At 37.2% G+C, this 26,365-nt stretch overlaps 1 protein-coding gene across 1 annotated transcript in view; it reads right to left on the bottom strand.

The window, feature by feature from the left end:
- SOS2 (SOS Ras/Rho guanine nucleotide exchange factor 2) overlaps positions 1-26,365 on the bottom strand; it is a 105,907-nt gene that overhangs the window by 67,945 nt on the left and 11,597 nt on the right. Inside the window, exons 2-4 of the mRNA XM_070378109.1 lie at positions 12,599-12,724; positions 8,827-8,958; positions 7,737-7,901 (exon numbers count right to left, since the gene is read on the bottom strand). Coding sequence (XP_070234210.1) covers positions 7,737-7,901; positions 8,827-8,958; positions 12,599-12,724 — 423 coding nt within the window. The remainder of the gene's footprint in view (positions 1-7,736; positions 7,902-8,826; positions 8,959-12,598; positions 12,725-26,365) is intronic.

Below are 26,365 nucleotides of genomic sequence, written 5' to 3'. Positions count from 1 at the left end.
CATATATTGTATGTTTGCAAATTAAGAAGCACAAGCTGGAATCAAGATTGCCAGGAGAAATATCAATAACCTCAGATATTCAGATGACACCACCGTTATGGCAGAAAGTGAAGAGGAACTAAAAAGCCTCTTGATGAAAGTCAAAGAGGAGAGTGAAAAAGCTGGCTTAAAGCTCAACATTCAGAAAACGAGGATCATGGCATCTGGTCCCATCACTTCATGGGAAATTGATGGGGAAACAGTGGAAAGAGTGTCAGACTTTATTTTGGGGGGCTCCAAAATCACTGCAGATCGTGATTGCAGCCACGAAATAAAAAGACATTTACTCCTTGGAAGGAAAGTTATGACCAACCTAGAGAGCATATTCAAAAGCAGAGATTTTAGTTTGCCAACAAAGGTCCGTCTAGTCAAGGCTATGGTTTTTCCAGTGGTCATGTATGGATGTGAGAGTTGGACTGTGAAGAAAGCTGAGCGTCAAAGAATTGATGCTTTTCAACTGTGGTGTTGGAGAAGACTCTTGAGAGTCCCTTGGACTGCAAGGAGATCCAACCAGTCCATCCGAAAGGAGATCAGTCCTGGGTGTTCATTGGAAGGACTGATGCTAAAGCTGAAACTCCAATACTTTGTGAGTTGGAGCTGAAACTCCAATACTTTCCACCTCATGAAAAGAGATGACTCATTGGAAAAGACCCTGATGCTGGGAGGGATTGGGGACAGGAGGAGAAGGGGATGACAGAGGATGAGATGGCTGGATGGCATCACTGACACGATGGATGTGAGTTTGAGTAAACTCTGGAAGTTGGAGATAGAGAGGGAGGCCTGGCGTGCTGCGATTCATGGGGTCGCAAAGAGTCGGACACGACTAAGCGACTGAACTGAACTGAAATTGCTAAGACTTGTAATGACTTGCAATAGCCTTCCCAGGTGCCTCAGGAGTGAAGAATCCACCTGCTAATGGAGGAACCACATTGGAGACAGGGGTTTGATCCTTGGATAGGGAAGATATCTTGGGGGAGGAAATGGCAACCCACTCCAGTATTCCTGCTGGGATAATCCCATGGACAGAGGAGCCTGGTGGGCTATAGTCCATGGGACTGTAAAGAGTCAGACACAATTGAGTGACTGAGCAGACACAAGACTTGTAATGAATGGCTAAAGACTGAGTTAAGGATCAGAATAAATGTTAGGACAACAAAAGCAGTTCTTGGTCATGTTCACAAGAATAGTAAAGGAGAATCAGTTCTTGAAATAGAATAATATTACAACAAAAGAAAAAATACAGAAGAACTCAACTCCTATGACATCTGGGTCCACAGAAATAATCCTCAGAACAGCTCTGTGCTCTTACTCTCTCTTGACTTGAATCAGTTCAGTTCAGTTGCTCAGTCATGTCCGACTCTTTGTGACCCCATGAATCACAGCACGTCAGGCCTCCCTGTCCATCACCAACTCCCAGAGTTCACTCAAACCCGTGTCCAACAAGTCAGTGATGGCATTCAGTCATCTCATCCTCTGTCGTCCCCTTCTCCTCCTGCCCCCAATCCCTCCCAGCATCAGAGTCTTTTCCAATGAGTCAACTCTTCACATGAGGTGGCCAAAGTATTGGAGTTTCAGCTTCAGCATCAGTCCTTCCAATGAACACCCAGGACTGATCGATCTCCTTTAGGATGGACTGGTTGGATCTCCTTGCAGTCCAAGGGACTCTCAAGAGTCTTCTCCAACACCACAGTTGAAAAGCATCAATTCTTTGGCATTCAGATTTCTTCACAGTCCAACTCTCACATCCATACATGACCACAGGAAAAACCATAGCCTTGACTAGACGGACCTTTGTTGGCAAACTAATGTCTCTGCTTTTGAATATGCTATCTAGGTTGGTCATAACCTTCCTTCCAAGGAGTAAATGTCTTTTAATTTCATGGCTGCAATCACCATCTGCAGTGATTTTGGAGCCCCTCATAATAAAGTCTGACACTGTTTCCATTGTTTCCCCATCGATTTCCCATGAAGTGATGGGACCAGATGCCATGATCTTCATTTTCTGAATGTTGAGCTTTAAGCCAGCTTTTTCACTCTCCTCTTTGACTTTCATCAAGAGGCTTTTTAGTTTCTCTTCACTTTCTGCCATAAGGGTGGTGTCATCTGCATATCAGAGGTTACTGATATTTCTCCTGGCAATCTTGATTCCAGCTCGTGCTTCTTCCAGCCCAGGGTTTCTCATGATGTACTCTGCATATAAGTTAAATAAGCAGAGTGACAATATACAGCCTTGATGTACTCCTTTTCTTTTTGGAACCAGTCTGTTGCTTCCTGACCTGCATATAGGTTTCTCAAGAGGCAGGTCAGGTGGTCTGGTATTCTCATCTCTTTCAGAATTTTCCAGTTTATTGTGATTCACACAGTCAAAGGCTTTGCCTTGCTTAAACATCAAATTTCCTCTTAAGCATATATTTTCTATTTTTCCAATCTGAATATTATTTTCCTTAATAGTGAAAATATATGAAGGGTTGAGCTTTAAAATTCCTTCCTATGATCATATACCTATTCTCAGGAATCTCTGATGGGCCAGAATACATCATATAGTCAAATGCTGCTTTTTTAAGTGCAGAAAAAAACTTGATTCTCAAGTTCTCTGTCAAATTATATGACCTTGTCTGGGAAAATTAGAGACCTCTAGAAAGCACTTTGAACAGTTTATTAAACAGATGGCTTATAAGTTCCTGAAACAGTGCTCACAGGAAATCAGTTTAGATTTACTAAGATCACACCATATCACACTAGTCTCATTACTCCATTCACATGACTAGTCCCACAAATAAAGTCATTTGGATCTTTGCTATACATATGACAGTCTCTTGTGACAAATTTGGAATCACAGGAGGAAAGGATGGGCAAACTAGCCCACAGTCCACAATGAGCCTACTGCCTTTTGTATAAATAAAGTTTTACTAGAGCACAGCCTAAACTCATTGTTTTACGGCTGCTTTCTTGCCACAAAAGCAAAGATGAGTGGTTCCAAGAAAGGCAAATATATATATATATAGCCCACAAAACCTAAAATATTCATCCATCTATCTGGTCCTTTACAGATAAAGCCTGCTGATACCCGAATTAGACAAAGAGGTGAAATGGCAGCTAACTAAAAGCCCGTAGTGAAAAAAAGTGGTAATTTATTAATCTAGAAGGATGCCTCTAATAACATTATATGAGGAATATCACCTATTACACTTTTTATAATATTTTTAATAAATAATTCAAACTGAAACAAACTAAGTTTCTTAGACTGGCATATATTATAAAAAGCTAGTAGGATATCTACAATGATGAATAACAAAATCAGATTTTTATAATATCTTGATATGCTGGACATAGTCTCAATAACAGTATTAAGTTTTAGAGAGATAAATTTGAATTCAAACTTGGATGAAAAAAAATATACCAACAGCACACATTGTAAGAAATCAAAGATATAACATACTAGTACCTCACGTGAAAAGTCCTAGGGAGTTGAGATATATAACATACTAGCATCTCCTGTGAAAAAGTTGAGACATCTGTAAACTCATTAAGTAAACAGAACAACATGTGTGCTCCAAAAAGTTAACAGTAAAATAATAAAAGAACATCATATCGAATAAAGGAAGTAGGCATTTCATTGCACTTTGTGTGGTCAGAAAAAATCTAGTCTGTTGTCTTTATTTTTGAAATCACAGTCTAAGAGCAATTCAAAGAAAATCTGAAAATCATGTCAAAAAGATTGGTTTGCAAAGTCTCAAAAGGTGAAAATTTAGTACATGGAAAAATGCTTTAATAACGGAATGACTTATTCTGAAAAACAGTTTCATCGAATTAAGGAATCAAAGTTAATAGGAAAGTCAGATGAAAACTGACTTTTTATATATAGGATGAGTAAATAATAAGGTCCTACTGCATAGTAGAAACTATATATCTAAGAAACTATATTTAATATCCTATGATAAACTGTAATAGAAAGGAGTATGAAAAAAAGTATATATATATATAACTAAGTCACTTTGCTGCACAATAGAAATTAAACACAACATTGTAAATCAATTATATTTCAGTAAAAAAATTTTTAATGCATGCCATACTTGATATTTATAGTTCTACTACAGGTCTGTACCCTAAAAATGCACTGAATTTTAATAAATTCTCTTTTGGATAATTCCATCCAAAAAATTTTTTAAAAGGCATGATGTGTTTAAAATTGTACATATTGAATTATCAAGTATATTCTTGCTAATAAAAAACAGCTAGTCTGGAAAAAAGTTAATAGGAAAGTTAATTTTAACTCTCTATGAGGAAGACATTTCACCTAACTAGAATTCTATAAAAATGAATAGACAGTTTTATGAGCAATAAGCTCCCCAGTGCTCAAACAGACGCTATGTGACTACCACCTGTCAGTTTGCATATAGATCTGGTCTCTTGTAATTCTGAGACTGTGTAATTGTCTAAGAATTTAACTACTTTTGCTTTTTAAAAGAGTCAGAGAAAAGTTAACTGACTCAGATATAGAATAAAGTCTCCCCTTCCCACAGTCTCTCAATAATCCCACGCAAAGCCACTATTCAGGGCAGGGAGAGTGGAGGAATGGGGCAAATAAAGGAGGAATCCCTGCATGAGGGTGTGGGGAAAAGCTGCAGCGCCCCATCTCAGTGTGCTAGTTCCTGAGAGGAGTAGGGAGGGTGTTTACAGGAGTGTAGGGTTGGGGCACAAGATGTTAGCGATCAATCAGAGTATAGAGACTATCCATAGGATAGCGCAGCTTGATGCAGGGTGCTGGAGCCCTAGTGGGTAAGGAGGGTATTTGCACGGGAAGTTGGTCCAGCAGCAGTGGACCAAGATGGGATTGTCAGAATTTGAGGAGGGTTAGGACAAAGTATACAAAGAAGGAGAAGGGTTTCTATGCCAAAATAGGGTGTCTACACCAGAGTGGGGAGATAGGCCTGCTGGGAGACTGGTCACATACAGAAGTGTTGACCAAACAAATAAATATATTAAGAAAAACAGGAGCCATGTTTCTATCAGATAACAGAATTACAAATGTAAAAATGGGGAGGCGAAAATGAAGTCTGTGGTAATGAACCTGGATTGAAGAGAACTCATCTAAAGATACATAAGATATAAATACAGATGTATATGTATGTGTTATTATTGTTGTCTCAGTCACTAAGTTTTGTCTGACACTTTTGTGACCCCATGGACTGTAGTCTGCCAGGCTCCTCTGTCCACGGGATTTCTCAGGCAAGAATACTGGAGTGGGTTGCCATTTCCTTCTCCACGGGATCTACCCAACCCAGGGATTAAACCCACATCTCCTGCTTTGGCAGGCAGATTCTTTACCACTGAGCCACCAGGGAAGCCCATGTATGTATGTATACAAACACACACACACACATATTCCCTAATTTTGACCTTAGAGAGATCGGAGGAGTAACACTCCAGTATCAATGAGCTCATCGAGCACCAAGATCATGGTTTCTAAATACCATTCTCCACTAAAAGGAACCAGGGATTTTTAGAAAACAACTAATTCCAGGCTTGAGTAGCCAGGTAAAGAACAAGTTGAACCTGGAGCATCTTATGTCAAAAGAGAGACAGGGACAGAGAAGCAAACTGAAGGGGCTCCCACTGGTCAACTTGAGACAATCTGAATATCAAAATAACTAATAAAGTAACAAGTTATGTTTCACTAAATAAAATAAGAATCAATGAGTCCATATTAAAATAAATTGTAGCTCAGTTGGTAAAGATTCTGCCTGCAATGCAGGAGACCTGGGTTCAATCCCTGGTTCGGGAAGATCCTCTGGAAAAGGAAATGGCAACCCACTCCAGTATTCTTGTCTGGAGAATCCCATGGACAGAGGAGCTCGGGAGGCTACAGTCCATTGGGTAGCAAGAGTTGGACACGACTTAGCGACTAAACCACCACAAAGTGTGATGAGGATCAAGATATTTACATAGCCTTAAGATACTCCACAAAATATTCATTAATTACCAAAGGGTAAGGAGTCCTTTAAAGTAGAGAAATCTAGGAGACAAACCCTTAATCAAGGGATTGAAGTGACCATCACCAAAAATGGGACACATCAAAACTGCTGTCGTGTGACAAAGTACAATGAGAAGAACTTCCATGGCATTTCTGCCACAGCTCCATACATAACCTGAAACTTATCAAGAGAAAATGTCAGAAAAAACTGAAGAGCATTTTAAACATTAATAAGCATGTCAAGGTCATAAAATGTCAAGGTCATAAAAGTTAAAGGAAGAATGAACTGTTCCAGAGTGAACAAGGAGAAGAAAAAGATACATGACAACTAAACACAACACATGATTCTGAACAGGATCATTCTGCTTAAAAGACGTCACTGGGACAACTGGCAAAACCTGAACAGGGTCTGAGGATTACATAATATAGTGTATCAGCATTCATTTCCTGGATTTTGACTGTCACAGTGTGATTATACAGGAAAATGTTTTTCTTCATATGATACACTAAACTATGTCAATAACCTACTCTCAAGTGGTTTAGGGTACAAGGGGGTATCTTTTTTTGTACATGCGACTTTTCTAAAAGTGAGCTAGAAACTAAGTTAAAAAAAACATATAATCATTGTTTTTCATTTTTTGAGAAGTCACACAGAAATAACAAGGAATTTCTACAATAAAATTTAAGTGAAAAATCATTTTTGAGACTATGGCGTAGTACAATGGCTCTCAATTGTTAACCGTACATCAGAATCACTTGTGAGCCTAAAGGCCAACCCCAGGCCAAGTAAATAAGACCCTCTAGAGGCAAGATGCACACGTCAGTATTCTTTTAAATACTGGTAATAAATAATAAATACTGGTAACTCTGATGTGCAAGGTGAAGAACCAGGGGCCTAGGCCAGGCCCTGGGGTAACTCACACCTAGAGGTCTAGCTTAGGCGCCTTCTCTATGAAGTGCTTCTGGTCTCCCCTATCCAGAGTTAACCACTTTCTTCACCGCACCTTTGATTCATTTGTATAATAATAGTTTTAATTATCTTGTACTGCAATTATTTGTTTATAATACATTTATTACCCACTAAAATAAATTCCTTCTAACACAGGGACTGCTGATATGCTCAGTGTTGTACATTGCTCAGGGCAGTATCTGACACATAACAAGCATTCAGAAATGTTGATTTCAAAAGAAAAAAAAAAGGAGGAAAGTAGAAAGGGAAGAAAAGGAGGAGAGAGGAAAATAAAAGACTCAATTTCTTTCCTCTGTAGCTTACAGACAGGAAGAATGAAGTAACAAAAAAAACGATCCGAAGAAAGTAACTCTGGCATTGTAAAATCTTCTCTTTCCTTATGCCCCACTGAATTATGCTGCAAAATCGAAGTATGTTTTTCAAAATTACTTCTTAAAAGTATCTGAATATTCTGGATTTATTATCTTTCTAAAAATACAAAACTCAAACTACTTTTTTAAAACTTGTTTGAGGTTTTGGATGTTTTTTCTCTGCATGTAAAGAAGTTTTGATGGAAAAAAAGAGATTCTCATCCCACCACATGCTGAAAAATCTGAAAATATCATTGTTATTAGTCTATAAGGCCACCATTTTTCTGTCTTGCAACACTAGGAATTATAAAAATCACTAATATAACCATGTATTAAAAAACAGAGATAGAAGTGACATAATCACTAGCATTCTAGCTAAATTTAAATACTTTTTAACACTTACCTTATCTGCACACATTGACACTTTAATGTCTTGTTGAGATATTTCATAATGTCGGATATTAAAAACATAATTACCAGCCAATTTCAAAATATCAGCTGAGATATACTCCAGCACAGCCACAATATACAGGGATACATGGTAGTCCACTTTGTACCCTAAAACTTCCTGTGGAAAAAATAAACAATTTAATTCCCAAAAATGGCAGCACTGTCAAGTAGCAGGTAAAACGCACTTAAAATTTTTATTTAATATTCTTGCTTATAAACAACTTTCCAGAAACCAAATGTCTAAACTCAAAGGTACCACAGGATGTAAAATGAGCTGTTGGCTCAGTATCGGGGTTTTGGTTTTGATTTTTTAAATCTAACAAATCTGTCTTTAGTATCAAACAAGAAGCGATAGTTGATTCTAAGACAGAAATCTTAGACTGGACTTCACTGAAAACCTCTTGATATATTATCCAAAACCCATCTGACAAATATTTGCATTTTTTAATTAATATTCCCAAATTACAACGGTTTCTACTGAGGGGATGACATATATGTGGGGGGTTCTAAAACTGCTACCAAGGGATATTCAAATCCAGGTACACCAGCTACTCTGTACAGACTAAATAATATATCCTACCCAACACCCAACTTTACCAATGTATATAAAAATATCTATAACAAATACAAATGAATTTAAAAAGAGTTCTGAACTCACAGCTTTTGCATTATACACAACAAAAAGCTGAAAGTTAATCAGCGTAGCAGTCATCAGAAGATGCCAAAAAGATGCATTATTTCTTATCATTAACTTTTAATACTATTTGAAAAGCAACTGATTTTATCAGAGTATATTTCTTTTTGCTTTTTGCATATATTAAGGAACATATATATGTATGTGTGTGTGTGTATGTGTATATACAAGTATATACATATTCAACTGCACATACACAGTCACATAGACCACGCATATAAATACATAAATATATTTATAGACCATGTATATAGATACATAAATACTATATAAAGGACTATTTGTTAAAAACTTCTCTCAACAGTTTTTTGTGTGTCTTGTTATTGTATGTTTGCTTGTTTGCTTTTACCTTCAATGAAGGATGGATTTTGTCCACAGGCAGTAAGAGAGGATTTCTTCTTTTTCGTTTCTCTATGGCAGACTGTGCATCAGCAATAGCCCATTTATCAATTGGATGAGGAAAGGTCTTTTGAACTCGTTCCTGTTCAGATCACAGCAGAACTATCATTAACAGAAGTGCTCATAAACGGAAAGTTCATACAAAATTAACTTTATCATCATCCTCATGCCAACAGTTAATAGTAACATAACCTGTTCTGATTTCTGCAATAAATTAATGTTTTTTGTTTAAAAAAAATTCAAAGCACTATCAAGATTTTTCCACATAATTCCCACAGGTAAATAAAAAGGTGAAGTTTAAACAGAAAGCTTTAAGTGTAAGCATAACTAAGATAAAATTGGAAAAAAAAGAAAAAGTAATAATGTTAGAGATTAAAGCAAACATAAAATATGCTAAGTCAGTGATTCTACGGTCAAGGTTTCTAGGGTTAAAATTGTTTACCCAGCAGAAGGTGTTAACTTGTTATTAATAATTATTATGCAGTCATTCTCCTTCTGCTAATCTCAGAGCTTTATAGAGAAGAATTTTAAAAAGGAGAAATATCATGTACCTCTTAAAGAATCAAGTGTATGGCAGAGCTCAGAATAGTTTAAAGAAATGTATCGCTTGGCAAAAACAATACAAACCTTTTATATCATCTAATCTTATTAACAAATTTAGTGGTAATAACAAATCTTATTACCAGTAATTGGCATGAATAATGAGAAGTGATGATAACTGAATCAAACTCCAATTCAGCAGAATTTCCTGTTTTTTAAGTTATATTCTCAGCTTCTAGCATATTTAGCTTCTGAAAAGTATACTTTTATTATATTTAGTTATGTCCAATTCTTACAGCAGAGAATACGGAAACAAATGCATTAATTACCAGAGTTCCTGAAACTCTTAATATTGTTGTTACTGTCAGTTGCTAAGTTGTGTCTGACTCTTTGTGACCCCATGAACTGCAGCACACCAGGCTTCCCTGTCCTTCACTATCTCCCAGAGTTTGCTCAAATTCATCTCCATTGAGTCAGTGATGCCATCTAGTCACCTCATCCTCTGTCGTCCCCTTCTACTCCTGCTCTCAATCTTTCCCAGCATCAGGGTCTTTTCCAATATAAGTCATCTCTTTGCATTAGGTGGCCAAAGTATTAGAGTTTCAGCTTTAGCATCAGTCTTTCCAATGAGTACTCAGGGTTGATTTCCTTTAGGACTGACAGATTTGATTTCCTTGCAGTCCAAGGGGCTCTCAAGAAATCTTTTCCAGCACCACAATTCAAAAGCATCATTTCTTTGGCACTCAGCCTTCTTTATGGTCTAGCTCTCACATCTGCCATGACTATTGGAAAAACTATAGCTTTGATTATAGGACTTTGGTCGGCAAAGTGGTATCTTTGCTTTTTAATACACTGTCTAGATTTGTCATAGCTTTTCCTCCAAGGAGCAAGTGTCTTTTAATTTCGTGGCTGCAGTCAATGTCCACAGTGACTTTGGAGCCCAAGAAAATAAAGTCTGTTACTGTTTCTATTTTTTCCCCATATTTGCCATGAAGTGATAGGACCCGATACTTTGTTTTCTGAATGTTGAGTTTTAAGTCAGCTTTTACACTCTCCTCTTTCACCCTCATCAAGAGTTTCTTTAGTTCCTGTTCGCTTTCTGCCATTAGAGTGGTATCATCTGTACAGCTATGGTTGTTGATATTTCTCCCGGCAATTTTGATTCCAGCTTGTGAGTCATCCAGCCCAGTATTTCACATGATATACTCTGCATAGAAGTTAAATATGCAGGGTAACAGTACACAGCCTTGATGTACTCCTTTCCAAATTTTGAACCAGTCCATTGTTCCATGTCTGGTTCTAACTGTTGCTCCTTGACCTGCATACAGGTTTCCCATGAGGCAGAAAGGAGGTCTATTACTCCAAAATAAGATTATCCTTTACCCTGGAAGTTGTTGCCTTGTTAGAAAATAATTTTCAAAGAAAGGTGACATAAACAATATAATGCCAAAGTAACTTTTAAAAACTATACTGACAGGTATTTCTAAAAATTTAGAAATACTCACATGTAACTGAGCCCAAACAGGTATTTCAGCACTAAATTACACATGATCTTTTAGGTAGACACACACATGCTTCCCTCGTAGCTCAGACAGTAAAGAATTGGCCTGCAATGTGGGAGACCTGGCTTCGATCCCTGGGTTGGGAAGATCCCCTGGAGAAGGAAATGGCTATCCCACTCCAGTGTTCTTGCCTGGAGAATTCCATGGACAGAGGAGCCTGGCAGGCTACAGTTCATGGGGTTGCAAAGAGTCAGACATGACTGAACAACTTTCACATTCATTCATTCATATATATACATATATGTATATTTTTTTAATCAATGAGTAAATATCTTTATTCTACACTAGTCCTTTATGGAACCTAATATTTGTATGCAGTAAAATGCACAGATCTTAAGTGTATAATTAGATAAGTTTTGAAAAATGTTTACACCTGTGTAACCATCTCACTAATCAAGATTACAGAAAACTTCTATCATCTTAATCTCAACTTCATAGGCAGCTACCATCCTGATTTCTATCACCATTACTTTAAGCTATTTCTGATTTTCATATAATTGGAATCAATAAATATATACTTTCTGGGGTTTGGCTTATATTTTGTTCCACGTGATAACTGTAGATTATAGCTATGTTATTGCATGTATCAATAGTTTATTCCTTCATTTTACTACTAAGTAGCATTCTATTTTATGAATCTATCACAATTTGTTTTCCCATTTTCCTATAGATGGAAATTTTAGCTGTTTTCAATTTTTGCTTGTTATGAATAAAACTGCTTATACATTCTTATATAAGTCTCTTTGTGAAGGTATATTTTCATTTCTTTAGGATTAAATACCCAGCAATAAAACTTCAAGGTCATAGGTTAGGTATATAGTTAACTATAAGAAACTGTAAAACAATTTTCCAAAGTAGTTATGCCATTTTATACTCCTACTAGCAGTGTTTAAGAGTTCCAGTTGCTCTACATCCCATTAGTATTCCATGTTATCAGTCTTCAACTTTATCCCTCTTAGTGGGTGTGAAATAACTCCTTGTACTTTAAATTTCTATTTCCCTGATGAATTATGAGTTTGAATACTTTTCATATGCTCTTTTATGAACTGTCTATTCAAGACTTTTGTTCATCTGGGTGAGCAAAGAATCTTTTTATTTTGGATTTGTAATTGTTTTTCTTTTTTAACATATTCTGGATACAAGCCCTTTGTAAGGAATACATATTGAAAGCATTTTCACCTAGTCTGTGACTTGTATCGTTTTCACCTTCACATCAATTTTATTATTTTGCTATTTATGGTATTTTGAGTCCTCTGTAAAAAAAAAAAAAAATTTAACATCATCTTATAAAGATATTCTGCTGCATTTTCTTCTAGAAACTTCATAGTTCCAGCTATTATTTTTAAGATTATGATGTATCTTAAATTTCTGAGATGGTTTCAAGGGTTTTTTCCCACCAAAAATTTATCCAGTTGTTTTAACACTTATTTTGGCTGAATAACTTTACTTTCCTCATTGAATTGCCTTGACATCTCTGACAAAAATGAATTGATCATACATCCCCCATATGATTTCAATGGCTTTAGTTTCCATGATAATTTTAAATGATATAGATGTAGATATAAAAGTTAATTTATACAGTGGTTCAATGACTTTTTGAAATAATACAATCATTTTTACCTCCACATCTTGAACAGTCCTTGGTTGGGCCATGCATAATTTATTAAGCAGCTGAAAAATCAGCTCTTCAATGTAATAGAGAGACTCTTCATTAGCTGAGAGATTGGGATGTACTTGCTCCTGAACCTTAAAAAAAAAAGTTCTCAATTTAAGTATAAGCAAAATGATACTTATTAAACAAAAGTCTGAGAATCTTACATATAATTAATAGTACTTTATCAGAATGGTTATTCAAATACAGACATAAAACACAAAAAAATGGGGGGAAAAAGTTGGTTTCTGTAAACTTTTCTTAACTCATAGAAGTCGTTCTTAATCTTTCTTAGACTATGGGGTTGGAGACTGAACAGCAAGCAGATCAAACCAGTCAATCCTAAAGGAAATCAGTCCTGAATATTCATCGGAAGGACCAATGCCAAAGCTGAAACTCCAACACTTTGGCCACCTGATACAAACAACCGACTCATTAGAGAAGACCCAGATACTGGGAGAGACTGAAGACAAGGAGGTGGCAGAGGATGAGAGAGAGGATAGATAGCATCACCAACTTAATGCACATGAATCTGTACAAACTCTGGAAGGCAGTGGAAGACAGAGGAACCTGGCATGCTGCAGTCCATGGGGTTGCAGAGAGTTGGACACGCCTTAGCAACTAAACAACAATAATACTCTATGAAAATCAACTGAAAGCCACTGGTCTCTCTTCTCCTTACCACCAAAAAACCATATACACATAAAATATTCTATACAACTTCAGAGGAAGCATGGATACCCTGAAGTTAATTAATAAACCTACTGTGTACAAGGATCCTATTAGGGACGATATCAGTCACTCTCACAAAAGTCCTGAGGCTGTAAATTTCTGTGACAAGAGGAGAGGCAGCCATCTATCTGTGTACAGAAACACGTACATAACTTTGTACATGGTTTGGGTTTTGCCCTTCCTTTGACAATTATAATCCTAATATCTTTTCTTTCCCCTTTGAGTAGAGCTATTAGCAGAGACATTACTTTGCCAACAAAGGTTCGTCTAGTCAAGGCTATGGTTTTTCCTGTGGTCATGTATGGATGTGAGAGTTGGACTGTGAAAAAGGCTGAGCGCCGAAGAATTGATGCTTTTGAATTGTGGTGTTGGAGAAGACTCTTGAGAGCCCCTTGGACTGCAAGGAGATCCAACCAGTCCATTCTGAAGGAGATCAGCCCTGGGATTTCTTTGGAAGGAGTGATGCTAAAGCTGAAACTCCAGTACTTTGGCCACCTCATGTGAAGAGTTGACTCATTGGAAAAGACTGTGATGCTGGGAGGGATTGAGGGCAGGAGGAGAAGGGGACGACAGAGGATGAGATGGATGGATAGCATCATTGACTCGATGGACGTGAGTCTCAGTGAACTCCGGGAGTTGGTGATGGACAGGGAGGCCTGGCGTGTTCCGATTCATGGGGTCGCAAAGAGTCGGACACGACTGAGCAACTGATCTGATCTGATCTGATTGCAGTGCCTCAGAGGTTTGTCTATATGCTTTGGTGGATTGCATGTGAGTGTAAAGCCCAGTTGTTGGGGGTGGGGGTGGGGGAGGAGGAAGCTTGGCTAAATGTAGGCCAATGGTGGAGCTGAAGCACTATCAGCCCCACAGAGGTGGGTCAGAGGTGTTCTGCTCCGAGCTGCATTTCCCCTTACCCAGAAACACCACCATTCTTGCTCCTATTCCTACACATCCCCCTCTGCCTCAGATGAAAGCCACACCATTCTGTTTACAGATAAGTTCAGGTGCTTTGGGTCACTGGTCTTGAATCTACCCTGTTTTTTTAGAGTTACGATCCAACTCCAGAGGCATTTTCTGAGAAAAGTGGTTGAGGCCTGCGGTCATGACTGAAAAGTGATACCAATACTGTACCACGTGAGTCAGATGCTGCTCTTCAGTTTCAACCTGATTACTACCAACCCTCACTCTCCCAGGGAGACAAGGAGCAGGGCCCTTTTCACTTAGGCTGCTGACTTTATTACAAAACTATTTCCTACAGTTCAAAAGAAAGAGATCATTTTTGCATTAGACCTGGGCTATATGCAGATCAAAACTGGCTGTGAGTTAGAAGAGGCACCATTAAATTTGAGGCCCAGAACACGCTGGGAGATAGGTCTGTATAGTGTGTCATACAGGTCTTTGGGGTATTTGGGCCCACCTCACAACTTCTGGACCACCCTGACTGCTGATGTCCACATTAGCACATATTGAACTTCTCTGAACTAATGTAGTTCAGATGTTTGACCCCTGAGTTTGAGAAGAGAAAACTGGGTAGCCCAGCTACCAAGACAGACCAGATGTCCCTCAAAAAAGCATGGGTTCCTGGCTACAGACTCTAGGAAGGTGAATCAAACCTTTTTCCTTTGGCTTTTCTTTCCAAATTTATTTGCTTTTAAGAACTATAAACTCTGGCTACTGTTTCCTATGTCCTCAGGGCCCCCTGGGTATACCTATAAAGCTTGATGATTCAGAGCAGATGTAAGCCAAGAAATCATGGCACTGAATGTGCTGAGTTCAGACAAATATTTATATACACATTCAAATTTGAAGATAATGTGTAATTCTTTAGGTTTCAAACACTGTAATTAGACATAAAGCAAAAATTAAAACGTGTTGCAAAGTTAAATAAAACAAACCTACTAGAAGTCTATGAACACTAGGTCATAAACCCAGCAACAGAGGTATCTCTGAATGACCATACGGTTTTATAAATTATAGAGGTGCACTATGAAGTGCACCCTACTTCATAGGGCACCTCTATACCATCCCCAAGAAAAAGAAATGCAGAGAGGCAAAACGGTTGTATAAGGAGGCCTCTCAAATACTTGAGAAAAGAAGAGGTGAAAGCCAAAGGAGAAAGGATATACCCATCTGAATGCAGAGTTCCAAAGAACAGCAAGGAGAGATAAGAAATGCAAAGATCAATGCAAAGAAACAGAGGAAAACAACAGAATGGGAAAGACTAGAGATCTCTTCAAGAAAATTAGAAATACCAAGGAAATTTTTCAGGCAAAGATGGGCACAATAAAGGACAGAAATGGTACGGACCTAACAGAAGCAGAAGATATTAAGAAGAGGTGGCAAGAATACACAGAAGAACTGTACAAAAAAGATCTTAAAGACCTGATAACCACGATGGTGTGATCACTCACCTAGAGCCAGACATGCTGCAGTGTTAAGTCAAATGGACCTTAGGAAGCATCATTATGAACAAAGTTAGTGGAGATGACAGAATTCCAGCTGAGCTATTTCAAATCTTAAAAGATGATGCTGTGAAAGAGCTGCACTCAATATGCCAGCAGATTTGGAAAACTCAGTAGTGGCCACAGGACTGGAAAAGGTCAGTTTTCATTCTAGTACCAGAGAGGGGCAATGCCAAAGAATGTTCAAATTTCACACAATTACACTCCTTTCATATGCTAGCAAGGTAATGCTCAAAACCCTTCAAGCTAGGCTTTAACAGTACGTGAACTGAGAACATGATGTACAAGCTGGATTTAGAAAAGGCAGAGGAACCAAAGACCAAATTGCCAACATCCGTTAGATCACAGAGAAAGCAAGAGAATTTCAGAAAAATATCTACTTCTGCTTCACTGACTAGGTTAAAGTCTTTGACTGTGTGGATCACAACAAACTGAAAAAATCTTAAGGAAATGGGAATACCAGACCACCTTTCCTGTCTCCTGAGAAACCTGTAGGCAGGTCAAGAAGCAACAGTTAGGATCAGACATGGAACAACGAACTGGTTCAAAATTGGGAAAGGAATCCACCAAGGCTGTATATTGTCACCTTGCATATTTCCATTGTTTCCCCATCTATTTGCCTTGAAGTGATGGGACCAGATGCCATGATCTTAATTTTTTGAATGTTGAGTTTTAAGCCTGCTTTTACATTCTTCTCTTTCAATAGATGGGGTAAAAATATAAACAGTGACAGACTTTATTTTTGTGGGCTCCAAAATCACTGCAGACGGTGACTGGAGCCATGAAATTAAAAGACACTTGCTCCTTGGAAGAAAAGCTATGACCAACCTAGATGGCATATTTAAAAGCAGAGACATTACTTTGCTGACAAAGGTCCATATAGTCAAAGCTTTGGTTTTTCCAGTAGTCATGTACGGATGTGAGAGTTGGAAAATAAAAAAGGTTGAGCATCAAAGAACTGATGACTTTGAACTGTGGTGTTGGAGAAGACTCTTGAGAGTCCTTTGGACTGCAAGAAGATCAAACCAGTCCACCCTAAAGGAAATCAACCCTGAATACTCATTGGAAGAACTGACACTGAAGCTGAAGCTCCAATTCTCTGGCCACCTGATGCGAAGAGCTGACTTACTGGAAAAGACCCTGATGGTGGGAAAGATTGAGGGCAGGAGGAGAAGGTGGTGACAGGGTGAGATGGTTGGATGGCATCACTGACTCAAAGGACATGAGTTTGAACAAACTCTGGGAAACAGGTAAAGGATAGGGAAGCTTGGCGTGCTGCAGTCCATGGTCACAAAGAGTGAGACACAACTGAGCAACTGAACAACAACAAGTAGGATTTAAGAATGTTGATATAATGATAGAGAAACAGATGAATGGAACAGAACAGACAGTACAGAAACAAGTCTACAGATATATAGACCCTTGATGTACAACAAAGGTGGCACAATGGGTAGGGGGAGAACTGCTGAGGAAAGGTGGGGCAAGTGGATGAACAGTGAACAACTGGACACTCATACAGAAAAGAATGAAATCAACTCCTATTCATACTTGATACAAAAATCAGTCTTAGTTGGATTTTAGATCTATTAAATAAAAAGACCTAATAAAGTTCTGATAATATAAAATAAGATAATAGATAACAATCTCATGATCTCAGGACAGAAAAGGAGTTACTAAAAAGGACACAAAAATTACTATCCATAAAGTAAAGGATTTACAAACTTATCAACATTAAAATTTAAAACAAGTTCAGCAAAAGACATCTTTAAGAAAATGAAAAGGCAAGTTACAGAGTTGAAGATCTATGTTAACACATAATACAAAAGGGCTCACATCCAGAATATATTATAAAGAACTTCTAAAAATTCAACAAGGAAAAAATGATGAAAATCCTAATAGAAAAAAAATGGCAAAAAAATTTTAAACCAGTACTTCACAGAAGAAGAAATTCAAATGGTCAATTAATGTGAAAATGTGCTCCAGCTCTTTAGCCATCAGGGAAGTGCAAATTAAACCACAGTGAAATCTATCACCCACTTAACAGACAAGAAAACGAAAAAGTATGATAATACTAAGTGTTGGTAATTATGTGGAAAAATGGGAACCCACACACACTGGCACTGGGGTGCAAAATGGCTCTATCACTTCGGAAACCTTTGCTGTCATCTACTACAGTTCAAGATATGATACCCTATAATCCGGCAATTCTACTGTTCAGTATATTCACATCTTTTAGAGCTCTATTGTCCAATACAGGAGACACTAGCCTCATGTGGCTAGTGTGAGCACCTGAAATGTAGCTCGACCAAACTGAGATGGGCTATAGAATACATACCAGATGTCAAAGATCTAGAATACAAAAAGAATGTCAAATACCTCAATAATTTTTTTGTTGGCTAAATGCTGAAATGACTACATTCATTGGGTTAAATATGTTATTTAGATAAACTTGATCTGTGCCTTCTTATATTTTTAATGTGGCTACGGACGGAGGTACATGTGTGCTCAGTTGCTAAGTCAAGTCCGACTCTTTGTGACCCCATGGAATGCAGGTTACCAGGCTCCTCTATTAATGGGATTTACTAGGCAAGAATACTGGAGTGGATTGCTATTTTCTTCTCCAGGGGATCTTCCCCATCCAAGGACTGAACCCGCATCTCCTGTACTGGCAGGCAGATTCTTCACCACTGCACCACCTGAGAAGCCCTAACGTGACTATGAGAAAACTTTAAATTACACATGTGGCTAATATTATATTTCATCTGGACAGCACTGTTCTAAAGAAATAAGCACAAACATTTACAGAATACGTGAACAAAAAGGTTCAGAAAAACATTATTGGTATACCTTTAAATTAGAAAGGCAAATTCAAATACCTATCTAGAGTACGATAGATAAATTGTGGCATATTCATACAATGGAATGTATATACAGCAAAAAATAAAACATGAGTAAAGACAGCTCCACAAAATGTGGATATATCTTTAAAATAATGTTGGCAGAAAGAAGACAGATAAAAAGAACAGATACAAATTTCACTCACAAAGTTCAAGATCAGATAAAATTAAGCTGCGGTGTTTAAGAACACATGCTTAGATGATGAAACTATAAAGGAAAGTAGTGATGACTACTGGTTACCTTCTGGAGAGTTCTCTTGAGAAAAATGTTAAAAATGTGCTATTTTCTCACCTGGGTGATGGTTAAGTAAGAGTTCCTTAAATTGTATATTTATGTTTTATGCATTTTCTAGCTGTATGTTACATTTCACCATAGATAAAGTTTTAAAAAGAAAATCACCAACAAGCAAACAGAAAATTAAGGGGCGAAATTATCAATATATTAAATCATTAAGGGCCCTCCTAGTTCCCATCTCAATGAAAGAAATGAAAATGTCAGGATGCCTGGAGATATAGAGAATATCTTACAAGTTCAGAGTAGAGGGAGAAAACAGGTCATGCACAAAGTAGACAACATTAAATCAGCTCCAGATTTCAACAATAATACTAGAAGTTGGAAGGCAATAATTTCCAACCTTTAATAAGATCTTAACAAATTATCAATCAAATGTTAAGGTATAATGAAGACATGCTTGGATCTAACATGGCCAAAAGTTTTACTCTCACATACTCTTTTTCGTTAAACTTTATAGTTTGTACCACAATAAAACAAGCATACAAATCAAGATAGAGAAAAATATGGGATATAAGAAACAAAGGAACCGATGCAAGAGAAAAGCCAAAGGAACGCCTAGGATGACGTGAAGAAAACTTATGAGATCTGTAAAACAAGCATAAAGGTTGCCAGTCCAATCAGAGCAGATCAGAAGGCTCTGAAAGAAACTATCTCAAGAAGATGAAATTAACAGAGTATCTGATAGATCTAAAACTCTTGAGAGGATATTTAGACAACTGGTAGGCAGTTTGAGCTTAAACTGATAAGTACATAGAAAATACACAAACAAGAACACAAGATAATTATTAACTTCAGTAAAACATTAAGTAGGAAAGAAAAAGGGGTTTAACTATAAATAACATATAGTATATGGTCATTATGTACAGTAATAATACTATAAACTCTGAATATTGATCCAACCAACATTAAGATAGAAGCATGGAGTGGGAGGGGAGACAGGAAGTATGTACATGTGGTAAATCTATGTGTTGTTGGAGGGGAGAATATATATATGAGTGTGTGTGTGTGTACAAAAGATAGTAAAACCTTACCTTCCATAGTAGGAAGCCAAAAGATACTGCCCAAAGCAGAAAGGTCAATAGAGCAGAAGCACTTTTTTTTTCTTAGAGATACAGAATACTGAAATAAATCACTTTGAAAAATTAAAGGGACTGCATCTAGGAAGCAAAAACTGTTGCAAATAGTGAGGAGATACTGCTATTTTTCCTAACAGCCTTACAGAGCTAGTTATCTTTTCATTTCCATGAATAATTTTGATAAAAACAAACTTACAAAGAAACATAATTTGAAGTGGGGAAGTGAGAGAGAGAAAGGACACAAGAAGCTGGAACAATAACCAGTTAACGAAGTCTGGATGAGAAGCGCTTAACTAAGGCAGCTGGAAATCCATACAGGACTAATATCCAAAAAACCTGGCTTTACTTTTTTTTTGGAAATTCAAAATAGATTTGGGAGAAATAAATATTTCCTGTTACATGTCAAGACGAAACTTAATTACACTCTACCATATATTTCTATTATATCAACAGAACAGACATTTAAATACATGTATAAACACGTATAAATATATGTATAAAATAAACATTTATATTGGAAGTTTAGCTTAAAAAAGTCCATAAGACTGTTTGTTATAACATTCTTCCACAAAAGCCAACAGCCCCACTCAGTACAAATGACTATGCGTGAGAATTAAGATAATGTCTAACTGGGATACAAATTTTTCCCATGATTATGATTTCAGTAAGTAACCTGAAAAGCAACCTTAACACTGAGCATCTGAGTTTCTTATGCTAAACTCACTAAATTGCAAAGATGAAAAGTCATAAAAACAAATATAAAATCTTAAAATCCTAGCTATAAATACTAAAAAGGATATCAAACGACAACAAAAGATAACCGTACCCTGCAATACCACATTTACTATCTCAGCACCCTAAGAGACAGTAAGTATAAAATAATTACATCAGAACAAACTCACTCAAACTCACTTTTCATATTTTTCTGAAAGACTAGGCAGAAAAAAGAGCAATTAAAATAATTTTCAGTCTTTAACAGTAGATTAACATATCAGACCTGTATTCCCATTATACCGTATTTTCAAATTGCCAGACGGTATTTCCTTACACATACACTGTAAACAGAAAAATCATACTGCTACAGATTTGTGCGTAGACACATATAAAAGCATTAAACTTAATTTTTTAAATTGATAAACACTAGATCTGACAAATTTCAGAAATGCTATTTCCTAATACATACATATTTTCAGTTTCCCATACTCAGAATCAAATAAGAAAATCTTGCTAGTGCAAATTGTTCAATCAACTAACATTTGCGTTTAGGGTATGGAAGAAAGTGAAGAGGAACTAAAAAGCCTCTTGATGAAAGTGAAAGAGGAGAGTGAAAAAGTTGGCTTAAAGCTCAACATTCAGAAAACCAAGATCATGCCATCTGGTCCCATCACTTCATGAGAAACAGATGCGGAAACAGTGGAAACAGTGTCAGACTTTATTATTTGGGGCTCCAAAATCACTGCAGATGGTGATTGCAGCCATGAAATTAAGAGATGTTTACTCCTTGGAAGGAAAGTTATGACCAACCTAGATAGCATATGCAAAAGCAGAGACATTACTTTGCCAACAAAGGTCCGTCTAGTCAAGGCTATGGTTTTTCCAGTGGTCATGTATGGATGTGAGAGCTGGACTGTGAAGAAAGCTGAGCGCCAAAGAATTGATGCTTTTGAACTGTGGTATTGGAGTAGACTCTTGAGAGTCCCTTAGACTGCAAGGAGATCCAACCAGTCCATCCTAAAGGAGATCAGTCCTGGGTGTTCACTGGAAGGACTGATGCTAAAGCTGAAACTGCAGTACTTTGGCCACCTCATGAGAAGAGTTGACTCACTGGAAAAGACCCTGATGCTGGGAGGGATTGGGGGCAGGAGGAAAAGGGGACAACAGAGGATGAGATGGCTGGATGGCATCACCAACTTGATGGACATGGCTTTGAGTGAACTCCAGGAGTTGGTGATGGACAGGGAGGCCTGGCATGCTGTAATTCATGGGGTTGCAAAGAGTCGGACACGACTGAGCGACTGAACTGAACAATATAGAAATAAATCCCTTGGATACACAGTCTGTGTATTTATTCATGCCAAATTCTTTATTTCATTGCCAAAGTTTCTGCAAAGATACAGTGGCTCAAACATCAATTAAAAATACTGAAAGCTTTAAAAGTTAAAATTCAATTTAAAAAGAAAAAGCAGATTTCACCCTAAAGATATACATTAACAACTACAAAATATTGCTGACAGAAATGTTTAAAAATCTAAATAAATGAAAATACAAACTTTGTGGGTTCAAAGACTGAATACTGTTAAGATTTCAATTTTCCTCAAATAATCTATAAATTCAACATAATCCCAATCAAAATTCCAGCAGGGTTTTTTTTTGGGGGGGGGGGTAGAAATTGACAGGCTAATTTTAAAATTTCTATGGAAATGCAAAGGTCCTAGAATAACCAAAACAACTGCGGGAAAAAAAAAGCTGGAAGGCTAAACCTACCTGATTCCAAAAATTTTTTATAAAGGTGTAATAAAATAGTGTGGTAGACTGGTGTAAAGATAGGAAAAAAGGGATTTCCCTGGAGGTCAAGTGGTTAGGGCTCTGTGTTTCCATTACAGAGGACACTGGTTCAATCCCTGGTTGGGGAACTAAGATCCCACACGCTGATGGCCAAATAACAAACTTGCACTATTCGTTAGCAAATAAACTGCAGCAGGTACCACAGAATTAAGAAAAACATAGAAAAAAAATAAAATAAAATAAAATTTTTATTATTATTATTATTTTTTACTTGACAATATTGTATGGGTTTTGCCATACATCAACATGCATCCACCACGGGTGTACACGTGTTCCCCATCCTGAACCCCCTCCCACCTCCCTCCCCCATACCATCCCTCTGGGTCATCCCAGTGCACCAGCCCCAAGCTTCCTGTATCCTGCATCGAACCTGGACTGGCGATTCGTTTCTTATATGATATTATACATGTTTTAATGCCATTCTCCCACATCATCCCCCCCTTCCTCTCCCACAGAGTCCAAAAGACTGTTCTATACATCTGTGTCTCTTTTGCTGTCTTGCATACAAGGTTGTCGTTACCATCTTTCTAAATTCCATATATATGTGTTAGTACATTGTATTGCTGTTTTTCTTTCTGGCTTACTTCACTCTGTATAATAGGCTCCAGTTTCATCCACCTCATTAGAACTGATTCAAATGTATTCTTTTTAATGGCTGAATAATACTCCATTGTGTATATGTACCACTGCTTTCTTATCCATTCATCTGCTGATGGACATCTAGGTTGCTTCCATGTCCTGGCTATTATAAACAGTGCTGCGATGAACATTGGGGTACATGTGTCTCTTTCAATTCTGGTTTCTTAGTGTGTATGCCCAGCAGTGGGATTGCTGGGTCATATGGCAGTTCTATTTCCAGTTTTTTAAGGAATCTCCACACTGTTCTCCATAGTGGCTGTACTAGTTTGCATTCCCACCAACAGTGTAAGAGGGTTCCCTTTTCTCCACATCCTCTCTAGCATTTATTGCTTTTAGACTTTTGGATCACAGCCATTCTGACTGGTGTGAAATGATACCTCATTGTGGTTTGATTTGCATTTCTCTGATAATGAGTGATGTTGAGCATCTTTTCATGTGTTTCTTAGCCATCTGTATGTCTTCTTTGGAGAAATGTCTGTTTAGTTCTTTGGCCCATTTTTTGATTGGCTGGTTTATTTTTCTGGGATTGAGCTGCAGGAGTTGCTTGTAAATTTTTGAGATTAGTTGTTTGTCAGTTGCTTCATTTGCTATTATTTTCTCCCATTCTGAAGGCTGTCTTTTCACCTTGCTTATAGTTACTTTTATTGTGCAGAAGCTTTTAATTTTAACTAGATCCCATTTATTTTTGCTTTTATTTCCAATATTCTGGGAGGTGGGTCAGAGGTTCCTGCTGTGATTTATGTCGGAGAGTGTTTTGCCTATGTTCTCCTCTAAGAGTTTTATAGTTTCTGGTCTTATGTTTAGATCTTTAATCCATTTTGAGTTTATTTTTGTGTATGGTGTTAGAAAGTGTTCCAGTTTCATTCTTTTACAAGTGGTTGACCAGTTTTCCCAGCACCACTTGTTAAAGAGATTGTCTTTTCTCCATTGTATATTCTTGCCTCCTTTGTCAAAGACAGGGTGTCCATAGATGCGTGGGTTTATCTCTGGGCTTTATATTTTGTTCCATTGATCTATATTTCTGTCTTTGTGCCAGTACCATACTGTCTTGATGACTGTGGCTTTGTAGTAGAGCCTAAAGTCAGGCAGGTTGATTCCTCCAGTTCCATTCTTCTTTCTCAAGATTGCTTTGGCTATTCGAGATTTTTTGTATTTCCATACAAATTGTGAAATTATTTGTTCTAGCTCTGTGCAGGGACGGGGGAGCCTGGTGGGCTGCCATCTATGGGGTCGCACAGAGTCGGACACGACTGAAGCGACTTAGCAGCAGCAGCAGCAGCTCTGTGAAAAATACCGTTGGTAGCTTGATAGGGATTGCATTGAATCTATAGATTGTTTTGGGTAGTATACTCATTTTCACTATATTGATTCTTCCAATCCATGAACATGGTATATTTCTCTATTAGTGTCCTCTTTGATTTCTTTCATCAGTGTTTTATAGTTTTCTATATATAGATCTTTAGTTTCTTTAGGTAGATATATTCCTAAGTATTTTATTCTTTTCGTTGCAATGGTGAATGGAATTGTTTTCTTAATTTCTCTATTTTCTCATTATTAGTGTATAGGAATGCAAGGGATTTCTGTGTGTTGATTTTATATCCTGGAACTTTACTATATTCATTGATTAGCTCTAGTAATTTTCTGGTGGTGTCTTTAGGGTTTTCTATGTAGAGGATCATGTCATCTGCAAACAGTGAGAGTTTTACTTCTTTTCCGATTTGGATTCCTTTTATTTCTTTTTCTGCTCTGATTGCTGTGGCCAAAACTTCCAAAACTATGTTAAATAGTAGTGGTGAGAGTGGGCACCCTTGTCTTGTTCCTGACTTTAGGGGAAATGCTTTCAATTTTTCACCACTGAGGATAATGTTCGCTGTAGGTTTGTCATATATAGCTTTTATTATATTGAGGTATGTTCCTTCTATTCCTGCTTTCTGGAGAGTTTTTATCATAAATGGATGTTGAATTTTATCAAAGGCTTTCTCTGCATCTCTTGAGATAATCATATGGCTTTTATTTTTCAATTTGTTAATGTGGTGTATTACATTGATTGATTTGCGGATATTGAAGAATCCTTGCATCCCTGGGATAAAGCCCACTTGGTCATGATGTATGATCTTTTTAATGTGTTGTTGGATTCTGATTGCTAGAATTTTATTAAGGATTTTTGCATCTATATTCATCAGTGATAATGGCCTGTAGTTTTCTTTTTTTGTGGCATCTTTGTCAGGTTTTGGTATTGGGGTGATGGTGGCCTCATAGAATCAGTTTGGAAGTTTACCTTCCTCTGCAATTTTCTGGAAGAGTTTGAGTAGGATAGGCGTCAGCTCTTCTCTAAATTTTTGGTAGAATTCAGCTGTGAAGCCATCTGGGCTTTTATTTGCTGGAAGATTTCTGATTACAGTTTCAATTTTCGTGCTTGTAATGGGTCTGTTAAGATTTTCTATTTCTTCCTGGTCCAGTTTCGGAAAGTTGTACCTTCTAAGAATTTGTCCATTTCTTCCACATTGTCCATTTTATTGGCATATAATTGCTGATAGTAGTCTCTTATGATCCTTTGTATTTGTGTTGTCTGTTGTGATCTCTCCATTTTCATTTCTAATTTTATTGATTTGATTTTTCTCCCTTTGTTTCTTGATGAGTTTGGCTAATGGTTTGTCAATTTTATTTATTCTTTCAAAGAACCAGCTTTTGGCTTTGTTGATTTTTACTATGGTCTCCTTTGTTTCTTTTGTATTTATTTCTGCCCTGATTTTTAAGATTTCTTTCCTTCTACTAACTCTGGGGTTCTTCATTTCTTTCTTTTCTAGTTCCTTTAGGTGTAGAGTTAGGTTATTTATTTGACTTTTTTCTTGTTTCCTGAGGTATGCCTGTATTGCTATGAACTTTCCCCTTAGCACTGCTTTTACAGTGTCCCATAGGTTTTGGGTTGTTTTCATTTTCATTCGTTTCTATGCAAATTTTGATTTCTTTTTTATTTCTTCTGTGATTTGTTGGTTATTCAGCAGCGTGTTGTTCAGCCTCCATATGTTGGAATTTTTAATATTTTTTCTCCTGTAATTGAGATCTAATC

Source organism: Bos mutus, chromosome 10 (assembly GCF_027580195.1).
Source record: "Bos mutus isolate GX-2022 chromosome 10, NWIPB_WYAK_1.1, whole genome shotgun sequence".
Classification (NCBI taxonomy): domain Eukaryota; kingdom Metazoa; phylum Chordata; class Mammalia; order Artiodactyla; family Bovidae; genus Bos; species Bos mutus.
This window is presented reverse-complemented; position numbering and strand designations above follow the sequence as displayed.